Source organism: Anser anser, assembly GCF_964211835.1.
Source record: "Anser anser genome assembly, chromosome: 3".
NCBI classification, from domain to species: domain Eukaryota; kingdom Metazoa; phylum Chordata; class Aves; order Anseriformes; family Anatidae; genus Anser; species Anser anser.
This window is the reverse complement of record NC_139722.1, coordinates 83,251,247-83,268,120: the sequence shown is the minus strand read 5'-3', so window position 1 is coordinate 83,268,120 and position 16,874 is coordinate 83,251,247. Positions and strand designations below refer to the sequence as shown.

Below are 16,874 nucleotides of genomic sequence, written 5' to 3'. Positions count from 1 at the left end.
TTGCTGAAAAATAATGTAGAGCAAGAATTCTGGTGGATCCTTCTGTGTTAGGGGGAATTACATTAATTCCAACATCACTTTGAGTCTCCCTGCTCAGCTAACCACTCCTTGGCTCAGTCTTGAGTCTCTGTGACCATTTTGAACCCTTAGGGTGTGTTTGAATATCACAGCTCTCCAGCTACCATCCACAGCTTTGCTGGATCATCTACTGTGTCTTGAGGGAAAGATTTTATTGGAAGATAGGTTTTTGCAATAAAAAAGAAGCAGGTTATCTTACCCAGAATTTGGCAGATTTTATTTGGAAATTGCAGGAACAAGGACTAATTAATTGTCTCTTCAGCTCACACACTGTATATGCAAGTGCAGTTTAGGTTCCAAAGAGGGAAAACATTTCAAAACCGTGTGTTTTCCTGACTGTTTTATCAGTGCCCTTTTTTCTCTTTAAATTTTCTGCTCAGACACACTTTCACCTCACTGCCTTGCACACTCATCCCCTTTCCAAGATAGAAGAAAACAGAGCCAAAATCTTCATTGTTTCCAACTTTCTCAACCTCTTTTTTAATAATTTCAGGGTAACACTGGAGCACTCCTTTCTGTATGGGCTTGATATTGCTAGACCAGTGTTCTTAACCTTTTCCTTTACCAGAAGATTTTTGCATCAACTGCAGTGAATGTAAAGCTGAATGTCTGTGAATTCTGCCATCCATCATACAAGACATTTAAGGTCGTGTATAACTTATTTTTAGGAAATACTTGATTTCTGCAGTTTGTAAAGACTCCCTGGTGCCTGTGAGAACTGCAGTAATGTGCAAAGAAAGGTTTATGTGTGATTTGAATATCCCTCCCCCATCCCAGTAATTGGATTTTAAAAGATTTCATGGAGTGGAGCAGCTTCAGAAACAATTCTTTTCTTATTAATATCAACCAAGGGTAGCTGAAAGATGCTTAATGATTTCCCTCTTCAGTAATGCAGTTTAATGCATAGAAATTAATCATGTTTTATAAAAGCTGATAGGCTGATTTTTACAAGTGGCTGTTTCATAAGCTCAGATATTATTATTGATTAATTTAATGGTAGAGCCAAAACAGATCTATTTGTTTTATCACAGGATCACTCACCATGCATAGCAGCCACTGCTCACAATTTGTTTAGTGTGGAGTAGGGGCTATATTGCAGGATTTTGTTTCATGTGACTTTATTAAAAGAAGGTTTATGGATTTCTGCGGTTAGCATCGGTTAACAATATAAGTCTATAATTCAAGAGAAACAGTGTGCATTTGTGAGTTCAAAACTAGTGCTGTCAATGGTCATAATGAACCTTGTGACAGCTTGTTCTGTTCCGAGTACTTAAGTGGTTCCACGATAGCACATGCCATGCTAGGTAAGCCTTATTTCTCTAGCTGCTGACTTGTACTGGCTGCTTATTCAAATTGCAGATGCAGTTAAACAAAGTGCCTTATTAGTGTGTACTGATAAAATCTGGCAGCATTATTTCTGCCTGGGCTGATAAACAGTACTTGACTTTCCCCAAACCTTTCTACCACCCACCTTCCTTCCGGCTATAAGTGGGATGTCATGGCAAAATGACAAATGTTCTCTCTTAAATACTTGTTCTTGACGAACTGCTTCACATTCTTCTGAGGAAAAGTAAAATTCAGGTTTTCTACATTTCACAAAAGTTCATATTTTCTAATCTTGTCTTAGAAAACGGTTGTGTTGAGTTACAACATTTTATACCATGCCTGAAACTCTCCTATGGACAATCATTACCTTTGTAGGGTTTCTAGATCATGAAATAAGGCACATAGTTGTATAATGTTTGTATTATAGGACTATATGATACTGTAAGTGATGTTATAATAATTCTACAGTGTACTCTGGATATATAAGTTGTAAGTAGTTAAACCAAGCTTCGGTAGCATTGTCCAGGTATAGAGTTTATTTACATGGGCAGAGCCTCCTTGTATTGCTGTGAGAGTGTTTTAATCAGACAAGAGGATCCAGCTTTCTCACTTGCACACTCTTCCTATACTCATTCCTAAACTCATTCCTTGAGACCTGGGGTCTTATTATTGGTCTTTTCTTACTTCTTAATCTTTCCTTGTTGAACAAGATAAATCCTTTGTTCCACAGTCTTCATGGATAACCTCTCCAGCAAATTCTTCTGAGCGATTATTAAATATCTTGACTGTGAAATTGTGTGGAGACTTTTGGAACAGAAGAGAAAAGGTGTGAACTCAGCACTCACATTATAGAACTGGGAGAGGCAGCCACGTATTTTGTGGCACATGAGTCTTGTAAAATATGTAAGGGTCAAAGAAATACTCCAGACTTCATCAGTTGGAAAACTGGGGTTTTGGAGTAAAAGATTCTATGGATTTCTCTGTCACCTTGTGTAAGGTCGCTGTTAGCTTGCCTGATGGGAGTGCTTGGCACTGCAAATCTCTGTGCAGGCAGGCAGCAGCCTGTGCAGGTAGGCAGGAGCCTGTGCAGCACCAGGGCTGAGGGGTACTGCAGCTGGGGAGCAGGAGGCTGCTCTGAGGATGGACTCCTGGAGAGCGAAGGCAGCAAGAAGCCGCTTGGTACATGACGGAACCTAGCCAGCTCCTGGGAACATGTTTCCCCAAAAACAGAATGTATCCTTCTAATAACTGAATTGTACTGTTGTGTGAGTCTTGTGATGAGGTTTCTCCCCTGGTCTTTTCTCAGCCGGGAGATTTACTTCTATTACTATAATTTATCAAGTATTCCACTTTAACCAGTGTGTGTGACACATGGTAAGGTAGATTAAAATCGGAACTTTATGACTGTTTATACCAAACAGTTAAGCAAGAAAATGTAGAATACACCCTTGGGAAAACATCAGTCATTTCAACTACACACAGGTTTGTCACTGATGGATTTTTGCGTAGAATCACCCACCAATGCCATTTCCTGCTTTGAAAGTGAATAATGCTTGCCTTCTCTCTGAATACAACTTTATCAGCAGCTGTAGATGCTTTGGAACACCTGTCTAATTTTGATACCATAGTTCTTTATTTACTAGTAAGAAAGCAATATGGTACTTTTCTTTGGTCAAAATACATTGCATCTACTGTTTATTTCTCATGTAGTAAGGGCTTTATGCCATCAGAGACCTAGTATGTTCTTAAGAAATAAAGGTATGTTCTACATTTAGCTTTTGGGAATTCACAAATGCATATTGTATGACAATTGTTCAATCTAGAAACTAGATCTAGAAAGATGTAGAAAGAATCCAGAAAATTTCAGCATTTGCCCCCATTCTGCAAAAGGTAGATCTTTCCTTTCCTTTAGTTTTTTGAGACTCATCTGCCTTCTGTGTTGTTTTTTTTTTTTTTTTTTTTTTTTCCATAATAACTGCTCATGTTTCAGAGGTAATTTGAATGAATTTTTTTTTCCAGGCATAACTTACCCTTCAGATAACTTGCACCCCTTTCAAATATCATGCAGATAATCCAGTATTTTTGATAACTCTTACTGGTTCTCCATAGCTATTAGAGAATTAGAGATAGAAGAGAAAGAAGTATTAGAGCAAATTTCCCCTTATAACACACACATGCATGCATCTCAGCGCTGCAGAATCAGGAGTTGTTTTGTTTATTTGGCTTGGTTTTTGTTTTCTACAAATGAACCCACAGCTTACCCACATGAAAATGCACAGTTTTCCTTAAGCATTCTGTGGTGTATTTCATCAGGCCTCTAACTTGAATGTTCTGACGTCATATAAATATTTCTCTCTCTCTTTTTTTTTTTTTTTTTTCCCTGTACTTTGCCCTGTAGCCTTATCTTCATGTCAAAATTAATTTTGGGCATGTTCATGGAGCTGATTGCAAGCAGATTCGAACTTGTTCCCACCAGGAGTTGGCTGGCTGGATGCCAGCCCCAGCCACATTGCAGTGTCTGAGCTGTTGAGCTACACTTCTCAGCAGGTCCCATTAAATGCATCCGAGCACCATGCAGGTAGGGCCACAGCTTGCAGCTGGAAGGCAGCTTGTGCCTGCCTAGGTCAGAGCCTCAGTAAGGAGAGCTCACGCCTGCCTGCAATTCCATGGCAGAAAGACTCTTATCTTTCACAGTCTCCCTCCTTTCAGAGACTCAAATAAGGGAGACATCTAATAATCATCTGTACTTATCTATACTGTTACTTGAACCCCTTTCCCATGTTGTAATGTTTTCTTTCTGGTGGGTTTCCTCTTTTGGTTTATCTTATAACACGTTATGAAACCTTTTATTATGGCTTATGTACTTTGCTAATTAAAACTCATGTTCTGTTTTTACTCCTCTGCTTTTATCTCCAGAGGGATGGTGGTGCAGGGATGCTTAGACTTACTAGCATACGTATTCATTTGTGCTTTTTGCCTGATCTCTTTCTGAGTTTAGTTGATTGGAAATTGCCAGTGTGGTTTTACCAGTCTGTCATTATACTTTTCCTCTAAAGGTAATTTAACATTTAATATGTCTTTTTCAATAACTGTGATCTCCCTTCCATCTCTTCATCCCTTAGTTTACTTTCTTCCCAAGAGACCTTCTCTGCCTGAGAAGACCTTCTCTGCCAAGAGATCTTCTTTTGGCATTGGCTCAAAATCACAAGACACAATTAATTTTTCAAATCTCATCAGGGTGGGAGTATATCTTATTTCTCAAGAGAAATCTGAAGTATTTATGAGGAATTTTGCAAGTATTCCCACAACCATAAGAACTCTGCCTTTCTACTTCTGGAAAGGCTCTCCCCCTGCACCTTTCTCCAGATGTCCTCTACCACAGCTGCTACTCCCCCACAAGCAACATCTGAGCCCCAGCCAGTTTCAGTTTAGGACCTGCTTGAGTGGATATGCTATATTCGGTATCCCCCCTCACTGGATTCTTCTTCATTAAGCTCAGCTTGAACCCATGTAAACACAGGTTAAGTTTACTGTTAGCAGGACAGTGATGTAGTTATGCTTTCCTTCTTGGGCCCCTCTAAAGATGCACTTTAAGCCCCTAAGGAAGGACTGCTCTTCCCTCCCAGCTCTGAAAACTTAAATGATGGTAACTTTGTGCTTTATACGATTGGCATGGTTACTTTATTTTATTTTATTTTATTTTATTTAGTTTCTTGCTTCTTTGGGATTTGTTGAGTGTTGCTATTTATTGTTTAGGAGTTTGCTTTCTGTTTACATCTGCGCTTATATCAGTCACTTTGATTTTGGTGGCATGGTGAAAGAGCAGTTGGTAGGAAGAATGTCTTATTACCCCTCCATTACAAAGTGAGAAACAACTGGCAAGAAACTTCTCTCAGCCTTTGAAGTTTGCTTGGGATTTTATTTCCCTTCCCTTCCCTTCCCTTCCCTTCCCTTCCCTTCCCTTCCCTTCCCTTCCCTTCCCTTCCCTTCCCTTCCCTTCCCTTCCCTTCCCTTCCCTTCCCTTCCCTTCCCTTCCCTTCCCTTCCCTTCCCTTCCCTTCCCTTCCCTTCCCTTCCCTTCCCTTCCCTTCCCTTCCCTTCCCTTCCCTTCCCTTCCCTTCCCTTCCCTTCCCTTCCCTTCCCTTCCCTTCCCTTCCCTTCCCTTCCCTTCCCTTCCCTTCCCTTCCATTTCTATTTCTATATTTCTATTTCTATTCTAATGTATATCTTTAACCTGTTAGCTCATTGTTACTTAGTATGTAGCAAATCCTAAATTGCAGCTGTTTGTGTTGATGAGTCATTGTTACAATAGAGATGGATTTTTCACAATATGTGTTTAACCTGACAGTAGGTATGAATGTGTCACCATTCAGTCCTCTTGACTTCTATATCAACATTAAAACAAATCTGAGGGAAGTGGGCAGCAAGAGAGGTTTCTGTTTGTGCACCTGGAAGATGTTTGAGAAAAAACAATAGGAAAAAGAGAGTAAACCAGAAGGTTTACCTAAGGAGGTACCTGTGGTTTGAAATACTGCACAGACCAGTATGTTTAATTAGATTAATTGAACTTCTCAAATGATATATATTTTTTGTGTTTGTATTTATATGAATGTACTAGGCATAAAATAATATAACCCTTTAAATTTTTGCAAGAAAGTTAGTATGTTAAAAAGGAAGTTATTGGTGTGAAAAATGCCTAGACTGTCATATTCTTTATTTTGTAGATGGGAAATATTTTAACAATGCATTTCACAGTCTTTTAATAAACATAGCATTGAAATAGTTGTTGACGTTTTTCTTGGCTTTCAATTCAGATACCATATTTTAAATGACACTTGATAAATAATTAGGAAAAATATAGGTTTCCACAAATGAAAATAACTTTGATAACTTTGTGAAAATAGGATGTGTTTATTGGCATTTTAAAACAAATAACTCATAGAAAAGAGTACTGAATATTAATATACCCTGATGAAAACTCTTCAAAATCAAGAACTGAATGTATCCCAAAATATGTTCCATTTTTTCACCTTCTAAAACTGATTCTTCAGGTCATGTGAGAGGTGTGTTGCTAGGGAAGATGAAAAAGAACCTCACTACCTAACCTTGTGTTTTTTGTTCCCTTACCTTTAAAAATAAGAAGAACACTTTGTTCTTCTTCTTCAATGCCATTCTGAAACTAGTGCAATAAAGGAGTGTATAAAAGTAATTTTCTGTTTTGATGCCTATTTCAAAATTGTCAAGTTAACAATATAATAGATCTACCAAAAATGTAAATTGATTTTGAAAAACAGTATCAACCCAAGAACTGTATAATGCTTGCATTGTCTAACTTGAGTTCCCTACTTTTTTTTTTTTTTTTTTTTTTTTTTTTTGTCTATAGACACCCTATTTTTGGCCATCAAATTGTTGGGAGCCGGAAAACACAGACTATGGTCAGTGTGGAAATCTTTCCTATTTCTCTCGGGATTATGTATTATATGAATGAACACATCATTGTAGTCTGTCTTGTTTAATCATCCCACTATTAAAAACATAATTAATGTCATGTAATTCCTATGCAAAAATTGCTGATATTGAAACAAATGTGTTGTTACCTTTTTCAAAGTTTATTAAAGTGGGAGTCAGATTTGGTATTATTCTGAGAAAAAAAAAAAAAAAGAAGAAGCCTCAAAGTGCACCAAAACCTACGTTTCCATTTACACTTTCTGTTTCCTTCAGGAAGTATAATCATTTACAGTGACAAAATCTCAGGGAAGCAGAGAACATTTTATTGATAGCTGTGTAATAGTTATTCTCAGATTCAGACCCAAAGATGTAACTAGTTTAGATCTCTTATTTCTGACAAACAACAGAAAAAAAAAAAAAAAAAGTATTTGTTATGAAAACTAATATGGTTCTAATATGAACTGTATTAGAAAATACCTTATTTATTTCCCTGTTTTGTGGATTTCTATTCACAATTTATACATTATAATTATTTATGTGTACTTTGGAAATTCTAAACATAATAGGTATTAAAGTATTGCAAAAAGCCTTAGGCTAAGCTTTTCAAAAATGGTAACTAAAATTAGGTGCCTCTGTACAGCAAACAATGACCTAATTTTTCAAGAAAAGGAATTATCTATGAACTGTCTCCTGTTCATTCTAGCGCAGACTGTAAGTACTCAGCTCATCTGAAGACCAGGTCACTTATTTAGGGCATAAGCATGTGCATGATAGCTTATCTTTACAAAAACTAAAATTTGGAGTGTCTACAGCCTTTTGGAAATTTAGGTTGGTATTCACTTGTAATAAGGTTTCAACCTCAGCTCTTGGAAGCTGAAGACCCCAGGGATCAGTGTAAGGGTGGATGGTTCCAATGGACATTTCTTGCTTTTCTGGAGCTGACTTAGTTTGATTTCAAATACGTTGCTAAATAAAACAATTTCATGCTGAGACTTTCAGCAGAGATGAGTGCCTTCAATGTAAAGTTTGCAAAGAGTGCCTCATTCTATAGAATGAGAAAAATGCTCATTCTTCTTATAACATGCTGATAAGTGAAGATGTCCAACAAGTAGTTATCAAAAGCTACAAAGGAGCAAAGATTCACTCATACTGCATCTGAGTGATCAGCCACTCCATGCAAGGGAATTAATCTCTGAAGGAGAAATGCTTGATTTACCACTTATTGCAATTTTTTTTCTTCCCTCGAAAGTGTTATTTGCTTTCCTCAAAGGGACACTTCAATATAGTCTTCTAATATGTTAAAGATCAGAAAGTAATTTGTTGTGGTTTTAAGAGACATTGAGTTGTTCAGCTCTAGTGTGTATGACATTACTGGGAGAATTTTAATAAATAAGCATGCACTTATCAGCTGTGAACTTGAGATCAGGTTGAGAAAGTTTCTATTAATATCCTTTAATCTAAATTAGGAGAAACTAAAACTTTCTAGTCACAGCTAGTCACTGGCTTGGGCAATGAATTATATACATTAGTCAGTCAGTGAACAGAATTCTTACATAATCTATGCATTTTTTTTCATGCCAGAAACACAAAATTTAATTTGCTATCAGATTCTTCCCTGTGTTGAGCAGTAAATGTACTGGCTTGAGATCTTTTGAGATTTAATATAAGACTTGTAAAATATGTTCCACTGGTGAATTTAAGTTCTTCTGTTGCAGTTAGGTGAAGGAAGGGAAAATCCTAACCCTGCCATGTCATTTCTCCTTTGGAATCAAGAGCCTACAAGTCACCTACCTACAGCCTACACTAGATCTACTTAAGGCAGCTGTGAATTGCCAGAATTGGCTAAGGCTAGAGCATTCACAGGAAAGTAATTTTTTATAATAACTTTTCAATAGTATTCTTATTGGGTTAGCCTCTTCCCAGTCCCAGAAATTAGCCTTTGCCTTGTGGCCTGAGGATTTTTTATTTTTTTTACTGATAGCTTTCTCTGCATACAAACAGAAGGAAGATAAGGGAACTAAACAAGCTCCTTGCAAAAAGGATCACATATCTGTTGTAAACAAATGGTCATCACAACAGTAAAGAAAACTCAAATGTATAATACTCAAAAATCCAAAGTAAATCTAAAGTAGGATTGAAGCAATTTGATGATATTAAATTCCATCCCAAACACACTCCAAAAAGGTTCTGCAGATTTTCACAGTAATTGTTACTTACTAGAAAGTATAATAAATAGAATTACAGATACATAAATGCATTTAGTACTTGTCATGTATTATTGTACTGTGCTGTGCTTCTGTTTTAATGGACATATCCAGAACAAGCTTGAATCTCTACCTCCTAAAACAAATGACTGGCAGGCATTAGGAGTCTCGCAAGCAAGCAAGCAAGTAAGAAATAGGCTTCCTCTGTAATCTTCGTTTATCAAAGCTAATAACAAAGCAAACCACTTTCTTTGCCATTGACCTAATTTTACAAGTCTTTGAAAACACACTAAAATTTTATTTTAATTTAAAAATTATACCCAACCATTTACGATTACTCAAGCATAGCTGGGCTACTGTCCAGAATGTAGAATACAGCCAGAAAAATAATTAAACTAGAAATTAAATGATCTTGAGGTACTGCATGTGTTAGTTTATTACCAGAGCTAACTAAAAAGGAAATATCCTTATATATTTGTAAAATAAGTTAGTATCTTCTCTAAAATATCATTTATTGACCCATATTAGACTTTAATATTACATATTTTCATAAAAAAGATTTATCTTAGGAAAATGTAAAGAAAAAAAAAACACAAACAAACAATCTTCCATAATTTCAAGAAACTTCAGGATACTTCTCATAATTAAGCCATAGTGCAGCACTGTGTCTTGGTGACAAAAACAGAGCTTGGACTAATTTACTGTACGTCAACGTGGAATCGTATAGCCTTTGGCTATGATTTTAGCTATCAAAACAGTGATCAGATGGTCATTCTGAGGCTACTAAGAAAATGTTAATATTCACAAACTGTGGAAAATCTCCTTTTCCTTCCCTTGAAAATCATGCCATAAAATATGTCAGGATAAATGCCTCAAATTACAAATATTTTTTTAAATGTTGGGTTCTTTGGTTCTGTCTATTGAAGAACCATTTTAATGCCATATACCTTGAAGTCCACCCATACAAGACATGTTGTTCTGTGCAGAACCCCATTGGATTCAGTGGGATTTTATTAATAAAAATATGCACATTTCACTTTTTTAGTATTATTATTTGTTGATTTTTTAAGTATGGTGTAGTTCAAGTCACTTTGAATTTCCTGTTTGTTAAGCCATGTTCCTGAATTAAAATTTGTTTTTGTAACATATAGAATTAGATTTCAGTTCAAAAAACAGGCTCTGGAAATGAATGAAGCAAATGGCTTAATTGCTACCTACCTATAATCATTTTTCTTTTCTTGTAGATATGATTTTTTTACTAACATATTTTTTTCTCTAGCAGATTAAAAACAGTTAATTTCATTGAGATATAATTAAAGATGGACACTTGTTAAATCCATTTAATCTAAGAATGAGTAAATATAATATCACATATGAAATTATTATTCCATGTACATATGGCCTCAGCTCTCATGGGATTAATCCAAATCTCTTGGAGATGTAGTGAAACACAACTGCTGCAAATGTGATGAGTTTGAATTCTTACTATTCTCTTGTTTGAATGAGATAACTAAGAAATATGAGGGGTTAGGAGAAAATTCCATTCACAACAAAATGCAAATTGTTTTTGAGTTTGAAAATCTCAAGCTTAAGCCTAAGCAAACAAAGGGAAATATTTGTGACAATGTAAGAGAATTAGAGAATAAGAGAATAAGAATTTCAGATGTGTAGGTTCTGAAGGAGAATCTGTAACTTTTATTCATTATTTCTCATCTGCTTTTGCTGATATTTAGACTCAAAAGTGTCTGTAATATACAGTCCTTTTCTTACTCTTGACTATACATTTAGAAAAAAAAAAAAAGAAAGACTCTCAAAGGAGAGTCAGAATAAGATTTTGAAAGTGCCACGATCATTTAAAATGCAAAAGAGTTTTGGACTACTAGAAGACAACAGTCAATTGCATCTATATAGTTGCAAGAAGATGCTGTTTCAGCATTGTAATTTTTGTGCGTGCCTTTCTCCCAGAGAAGTTAGAAATGGGTGAGTTTTCAGAATTTTAGTAGGTTACGGAGAATACAGTAAATAACTGATACTGCAATGTGAGTTTAAAAGCATGACTTTGTGTTCAATAAACGACAATAAATAATGTATTTTTCTATACATAAAAAGTAAATTCTTAAATTCTGCTGTTCTGAAGAATGACAAATTTTAAATTATGTTTAGTAAATTAGTAATTTATTATTTTTTTTTAGTAAATTTAAGTTTATGTTTAATAGCCCTCTAGTTAAAGACATGCTGTGAATGCAGTGTTCTAGGAAGTTAGATCACTTGCAAGAGATAATGCCTTTATTAATTACTCCCTTTAAAAGTATATGCTTCTTTTCTGGATAAGAACAAGTGCTGCCTGTAAACATCTGTGGCAGTTCTATAAACATTCCTATCCAGTCTGATTTACAGTAAAATATAGAAATATCTACTTCTGCTATATGAAAGTTGTTGTCTCAATGCAATTGTTCTCCAGCCTTTTTGTGAAAGCAAAAGTCCATCCATTTTATTTTTTCTTGATAATTCAACTAACCAGTAAGTCCATACAAAGCTTGCTTCTTAGAGATACTTTCTTATCATATAAATTAAACTGGCATAGGCCTCTCTATGCTCAGCCTCTGTTGCTCCCTTCTGAACATGAGCCATAGCACCTGGCTCATTTACTTCTTCTCTGCAAAGCTTGCAGTCATTCTAAAGAGTACATAGTACATAGTGCCCGTAAAGTAATTGCAATCATGCATAATTTTTTTCATATATTGAAAATTTTTGCATAATTTTCTCTCTAGCGTTTGTTGCCTACTTCTTTTACATACCTACCTTCAAATTCCTCTCTGAAATGTTGATTATGTTAGGAATTTTCTTTCTTGCACATTTTTCTGCACTCTTGTGCTTGGAATAACTGGCAAGAAGGAGGACTTCTATATAGAGGATACAGAGGAGGCATTATATCCTTTACCCCAAATGCTCAGGCAGGATTCCCTTGGCAACAGCTTAGCAGTAAGCAGTCTGGATTTGAGAAATATTAAGCCCTATTGCGTGCCTGAGCTCTGCTGGAAAACTGCATGTGCTCAGCATCTCTGGAAATTAATCCATAAATATGAGTCAGTAGCTTGGGGCAAAACTGGTAGCAGAGTAGCATTTTGTTCTATATAAATTGTTAGATATGAATAAAAATGTATTTGTTAAAATGTATGCCTTGAGAATTAGGAGAAATTTACTAATATGGTGTAAATAGCTTGTGGATAGCTCTGTAATTCTATAATCTTGATTCTTGATGCCAAATATTTATTTTTTCAACAGTTTGTGTCAGCAAGAGTATGTCAGCAATGACTCGCACAAGCAATTCTCTTAGGTTCTTAATAGATCCCTCTTTTAAGGACCTGCCTCAAAGTATCTCAAAATTTACTCTATTTCCAGGTGTAGTAAGAAACAGACACTTTCCACCAGACTCAACTAATTTACTAATATTTTTTTTTATAAGACTGGGTCGTAGCTCTTTAAGTGAGTGGCTTTTCTTTGAGAAACTACATATACAGAATGTGTTGGCTAAGCTCTTGGTGACAGGTCTAAGTGAGGACTACAATCTATCAAACAGAATTGTCCCTCAAGAAATGTGGCTGGGTCCAGTGCTTGCTATGCACAAAATTTAATCTGGGCAGAACACAATGAAAAGTACTTTAGGAAAGAGACCTGTGTTAACAGAAAGACGGACTAGGTGACCTACAAGTGTTTTTTTTTTTTTCCACTCTGGATTTATTCCATTATATTACTCTGTAGAGCTATATCATTTACTCATTAGGAGCTATCTCAGTCATATAAATGATGAAAAGAAAGTCTCACTTCAACAAACATGTCCTGAATTTTGTTCTGAACCTTGCTAATTCTGACATTGACAAACCACCACAGAGAGGGCTCTGTAAGCAGGAGACATTTCCTGAAAATGCTCTCCAATCAGCTCACAACTTCAGAGTTTTTTACTTACCCAAATTTTTCTTTCCATGTATGTGTAAATTTCCATAATATGTGTAACATGTAAAATGTGTTTGGCCAAGGCGTTTGTATGCACATTAAAGTATGTACAGCATTACTTTAATAGCTTTAATTAAAAGCATTGATAATCTGCATCCAGGCCCCATATAAATAGAGATATAATCTATCAGAATAAGTTCTGAGATTTATAAACATAACTCATAATGTTCAGAATTACTTTCAAATCACAGTTTGTGTTTTTTGTTTGGTTTTGTTTTTCTGTTTCATTATTAATATGGAAATTAGAGCTTTCAGGCCGTGACAAAAAATGTATTTTTCTGTAGCCTTGCTACTGCCAGCCCTTTGCTGGGTGGGCACTGAGTAACTGACACTTTTGTCAAGTAATGACCGTCTTCTGATGCTGTCCCTGTAGCTGGCTTTTGCAGTTTAGAAGAGAATGCTCTCCATCTTTTGTCTTCTCAGCCTTGTCTTGAATTGCACATGCCCTAAGTGGTTTCTATGCAAAGTCAGTGTATTTGGATTTGTTAGAAATTTTATATCAAATTCATATGAGCCCCTATTAAATGAGAACCTGTGAGGAGATCTGATTCTTTTTTTATTTATTATTTTTTTGTACCAATGCAGGTGATTAAATTCTTGAATGCAAATTTGCAAATTGAAAGCATTATGATAATATCAGGAAGCATTAAATAATTCAATGGATACAATTTAAAATAAATTTTTCAATGCAAATTGAAAGCATTATGATAATATCAGGAAGCATGAAGTAATTCAATGGATACAATTTTAAATTAGATTTGACAGCACGATATTCCTTAACTGATCTCATAATTTAGGTGGGTTGGGTGGTCTTTATTCTGAAACCTTTTTTTTTTTTTTCTTTTTTTTTGTCAACCTGCAGAATTTTATCAGGCAACATAATCTGAGGAATTTTCTGTGTAAAAGATGGATTTGCCTTTTCTAGTTCTTGAGCTCTCTGTTAATTTGAAATTGGTTTTCTTTCTTGCCCTTGGTTAATATAAAAATTTGTAATTAATTTGGCTCTACTCTTCTAAATTTATAATCAAATCACGTTCCTTAAATGATATAGAACTATTGTGATCAGAGATTAAAGGGTAGGACTATTGGTAGATATTATCGGTATTAAATGGTAGGACTATTCCAGAAATTATGTTTTTGACCATTTGGCAGTTTAGAGCACATAAACTGTCACAGTCTTACTTGTATTTAATGTTCTTAGCTTTTACTGAAAAGTGTAGTTCTTGATACATGAGGCTGACCCATTTGTCCACCTAAAAGAAAGTTATCCTTTTTTTTTTTTTTTTTTAAAGACTAAGTGAAACTCACTAGCTGTCACAAAGAGAAAAAAAATACTTTTTTAGAGCTGACCTAAAGATGGCATAAATAGCCCTGGAAATCCTGATGCTTAAATAAGATAGTTAATTTCATTTTTTCTATTCTGTAGTCATGCTCTGTGCCGATTGTCCTGTAATTCTGCATCTAACGCAGACATTCATATATGGAGAACTTCTGTCTGCCCACAGGGCACTTTGAAACCCTTGGAGCTTACAGTATTTCCTTTTTCCTTGCTCTTTAAATACTGACTAGGCAGGTACACACTGACTCTGAAACCAGAATTTTGACTCAAAGAGACTATAAATTTAATCTGGCCTAAGTGAAGAAAATGAGTGTTTGCTGAGAGTTACACCCACCATCTGGGGCTGAATCAAGCTGTAACACTATTGGCACTAGGACAGTTATGTAAGGAGTTTAAGTTTGTGTACATGGTGGTGGATGCGTAGGTGGCATTATCTGTGGTCTTCAGAGGTCCAGTTGTACTTCCATTGAATTTAGCTGAAGCTTTTTCTCTGCTCTGTGGAGCAGAGATTTAGGCCCCTTTTAGAAACAAGTTTAAATTCCCAACTTTAACTATTGGTTGGAAGCTCTTTTTTTTTTTTTTTTTTCTTTCAGTAAGTGTACATAATACAGTGCATTATCAGTCCAGTTTCTTGATTCTAGAATAAAGCCTGTAATTACCAGAAAGAAAGAAAAAAAGAAAAAAGAAAAAAAAAAAAAAGGTTTCAGTGAGCTTTCAAGTACAATTGAGCAGCCAAGAGCAAGAAACAAAGGTAGTTAACCATGACAATGGATTATTTTGGATATATCAGTTTAAAAACCTGCAAGAGAGAAAGCCCAGACACCATCTTCATGCAGCTATTTGTAGAACACTTCTGATTCTCATTTTAAACTCTCAAATTTTCCAGGTTTTGTGAACATCTGAGCAGAGTTTTTCAAAGTGTGTTTTAGTACTGTTTTGTGGTTCAGATGCACATTTATATACGTCACTGGCCATCTTTCATTATGAATTGCTGCATATTAATACTGTGTTTAAAATGGCTGGAAAATCAGTTTTCTCATGCTAATCAGTAACTTGTAAAGCATATAGCATCTAATACACAGTTCACTTTAGTGGAGGCAATTATGTTGATTGCAAAATCCATCAGAATACACTGGCACTAAAAATAAGATGGTATGTGGCAGTCCATATATAGTAAATTGAGGTTATTAATCAGACCCTGTTCCCTGCTTATCATTCATCCATATGTTAAGCATTTTTCAGCACCCTTGTCAGAGAATGGCAAAGGCATGCAGCTCTGCAACAGAAGGTAAGCGAGAGCTGTGGGTGTCAACAGTGTAAGCAGGGGCAAAGTCCTCACCGTCAGGGTTGTAAGTGAACGGGAAGGTCCTGGCTTCAGCCAGGAAGTCAAAGCAGCACTGGTAAGGTTCAGGGCTGGTTACAGGCATACCTAGTGTAGCTCAAGCAGGGGCCATGGGAAGTAGCTGTGCTTAAATTCAGCTCCTGGGCCAGTGGGTGCCACAGCAGAGGCTCTGGATGGGCTGCCTGGGGCATTTATAGTTCCTTGGAGCACTGAGGGTCCTGAGCAGGGTCCTTGGGGGTCACTTTCAGTAAAGGTGGCCCTCTTATTTGTTGCATGTACTGCAAATGAATGGGCCTCCACCTGTGCTGCTTTAGAGTAGTGTAGGCTCAAAACTAGAACCTGCTTCAGGACTGACCCAAAGAATAGCTGCAGCCCGATCTTCTTGTTCCTAACATAGGCAATTAATAGTACTCTCCTTCATAAAATGGTGATTATTGGCTAAATTTAGATACTTTTCCCTTTCTTTGAAGCCTTTCAAACTTTCTTCATTCTTTCAGCATCCTTGCTTTAAAGCATAAACATTTCTGGCTCGGAAATGCCTTGTGTTCTAATATGGAGCAGTATGACCACAAGAAGATATGTAAGAACAAAAATAGAGTATTTTGACAACTTCCTTCCTTCAGGCACAAGAGCAAACTGCAGAATTTTACAGAGTCTGTCAAACTGCCAATACACTACAATTACCAAAGACCATCCGATAATGATGGAGTCTGATAATTCAATGGAATATGCAGTTCTAAACATCTCTCATTAACAGAACATAAATGAACACTGATGAGCTGAAAATGTCGTCTCCATTATTGTAATTTCCATTCTACAAATGCAGATGTTCATGTTTTTGGGGAAAAAATGGGAAACACAACACTGGGTATGATGTCATTAACTGCATCATGTTTTTGTGCTAGAAAAGCATATGTGAAGATAGAGAAGTGATAAGCTTTTAGTATCAGAACCTTCCAGCAGATTTTTGTTCCATATCAAGCTGTAAAAACACTGAAAACTCATACAAACTATGGGATTAGAAAAGCAGACACTGTCATTCTCTGAAATGTCAAAGGATCGTGACTCTGCTTTGAGACAGGAACAGGAGACTCACTGACATCACTCCCCCCGCCCCAACGCTC

At 36.1% G+C, this 16,874-nt stretch overlaps 1 protein-coding gene across 10 annotated transcripts in view; it reads left to right on the top strand.

The window, feature by feature from the left end:
• RGS7 (regulator of G protein signaling 7) overlaps window positions 1-16,874 on the top strand; it is a 277,417-nt gene that overhangs the window by 193,626 nt on the left and 66,917 nt on the right. For all 10 annotated transcript variants that reach the window (XR_014582074.1, XM_083830287.1, XM_083830285.1 and 7 more), the window contains one exon: window positions 6,787-6,838. Coding sequence is in view for 9 of the 10 variants with exons in the window: in XM_083830287.1 (XP_083686413.1) it covers window positions 6,787-6,838 (52 nt within the window). In the remaining variant the exon portion in view is untranslated. The remainder of the gene's footprint in view (window positions 1-6,786; window positions 6,839-16,874) is intronic.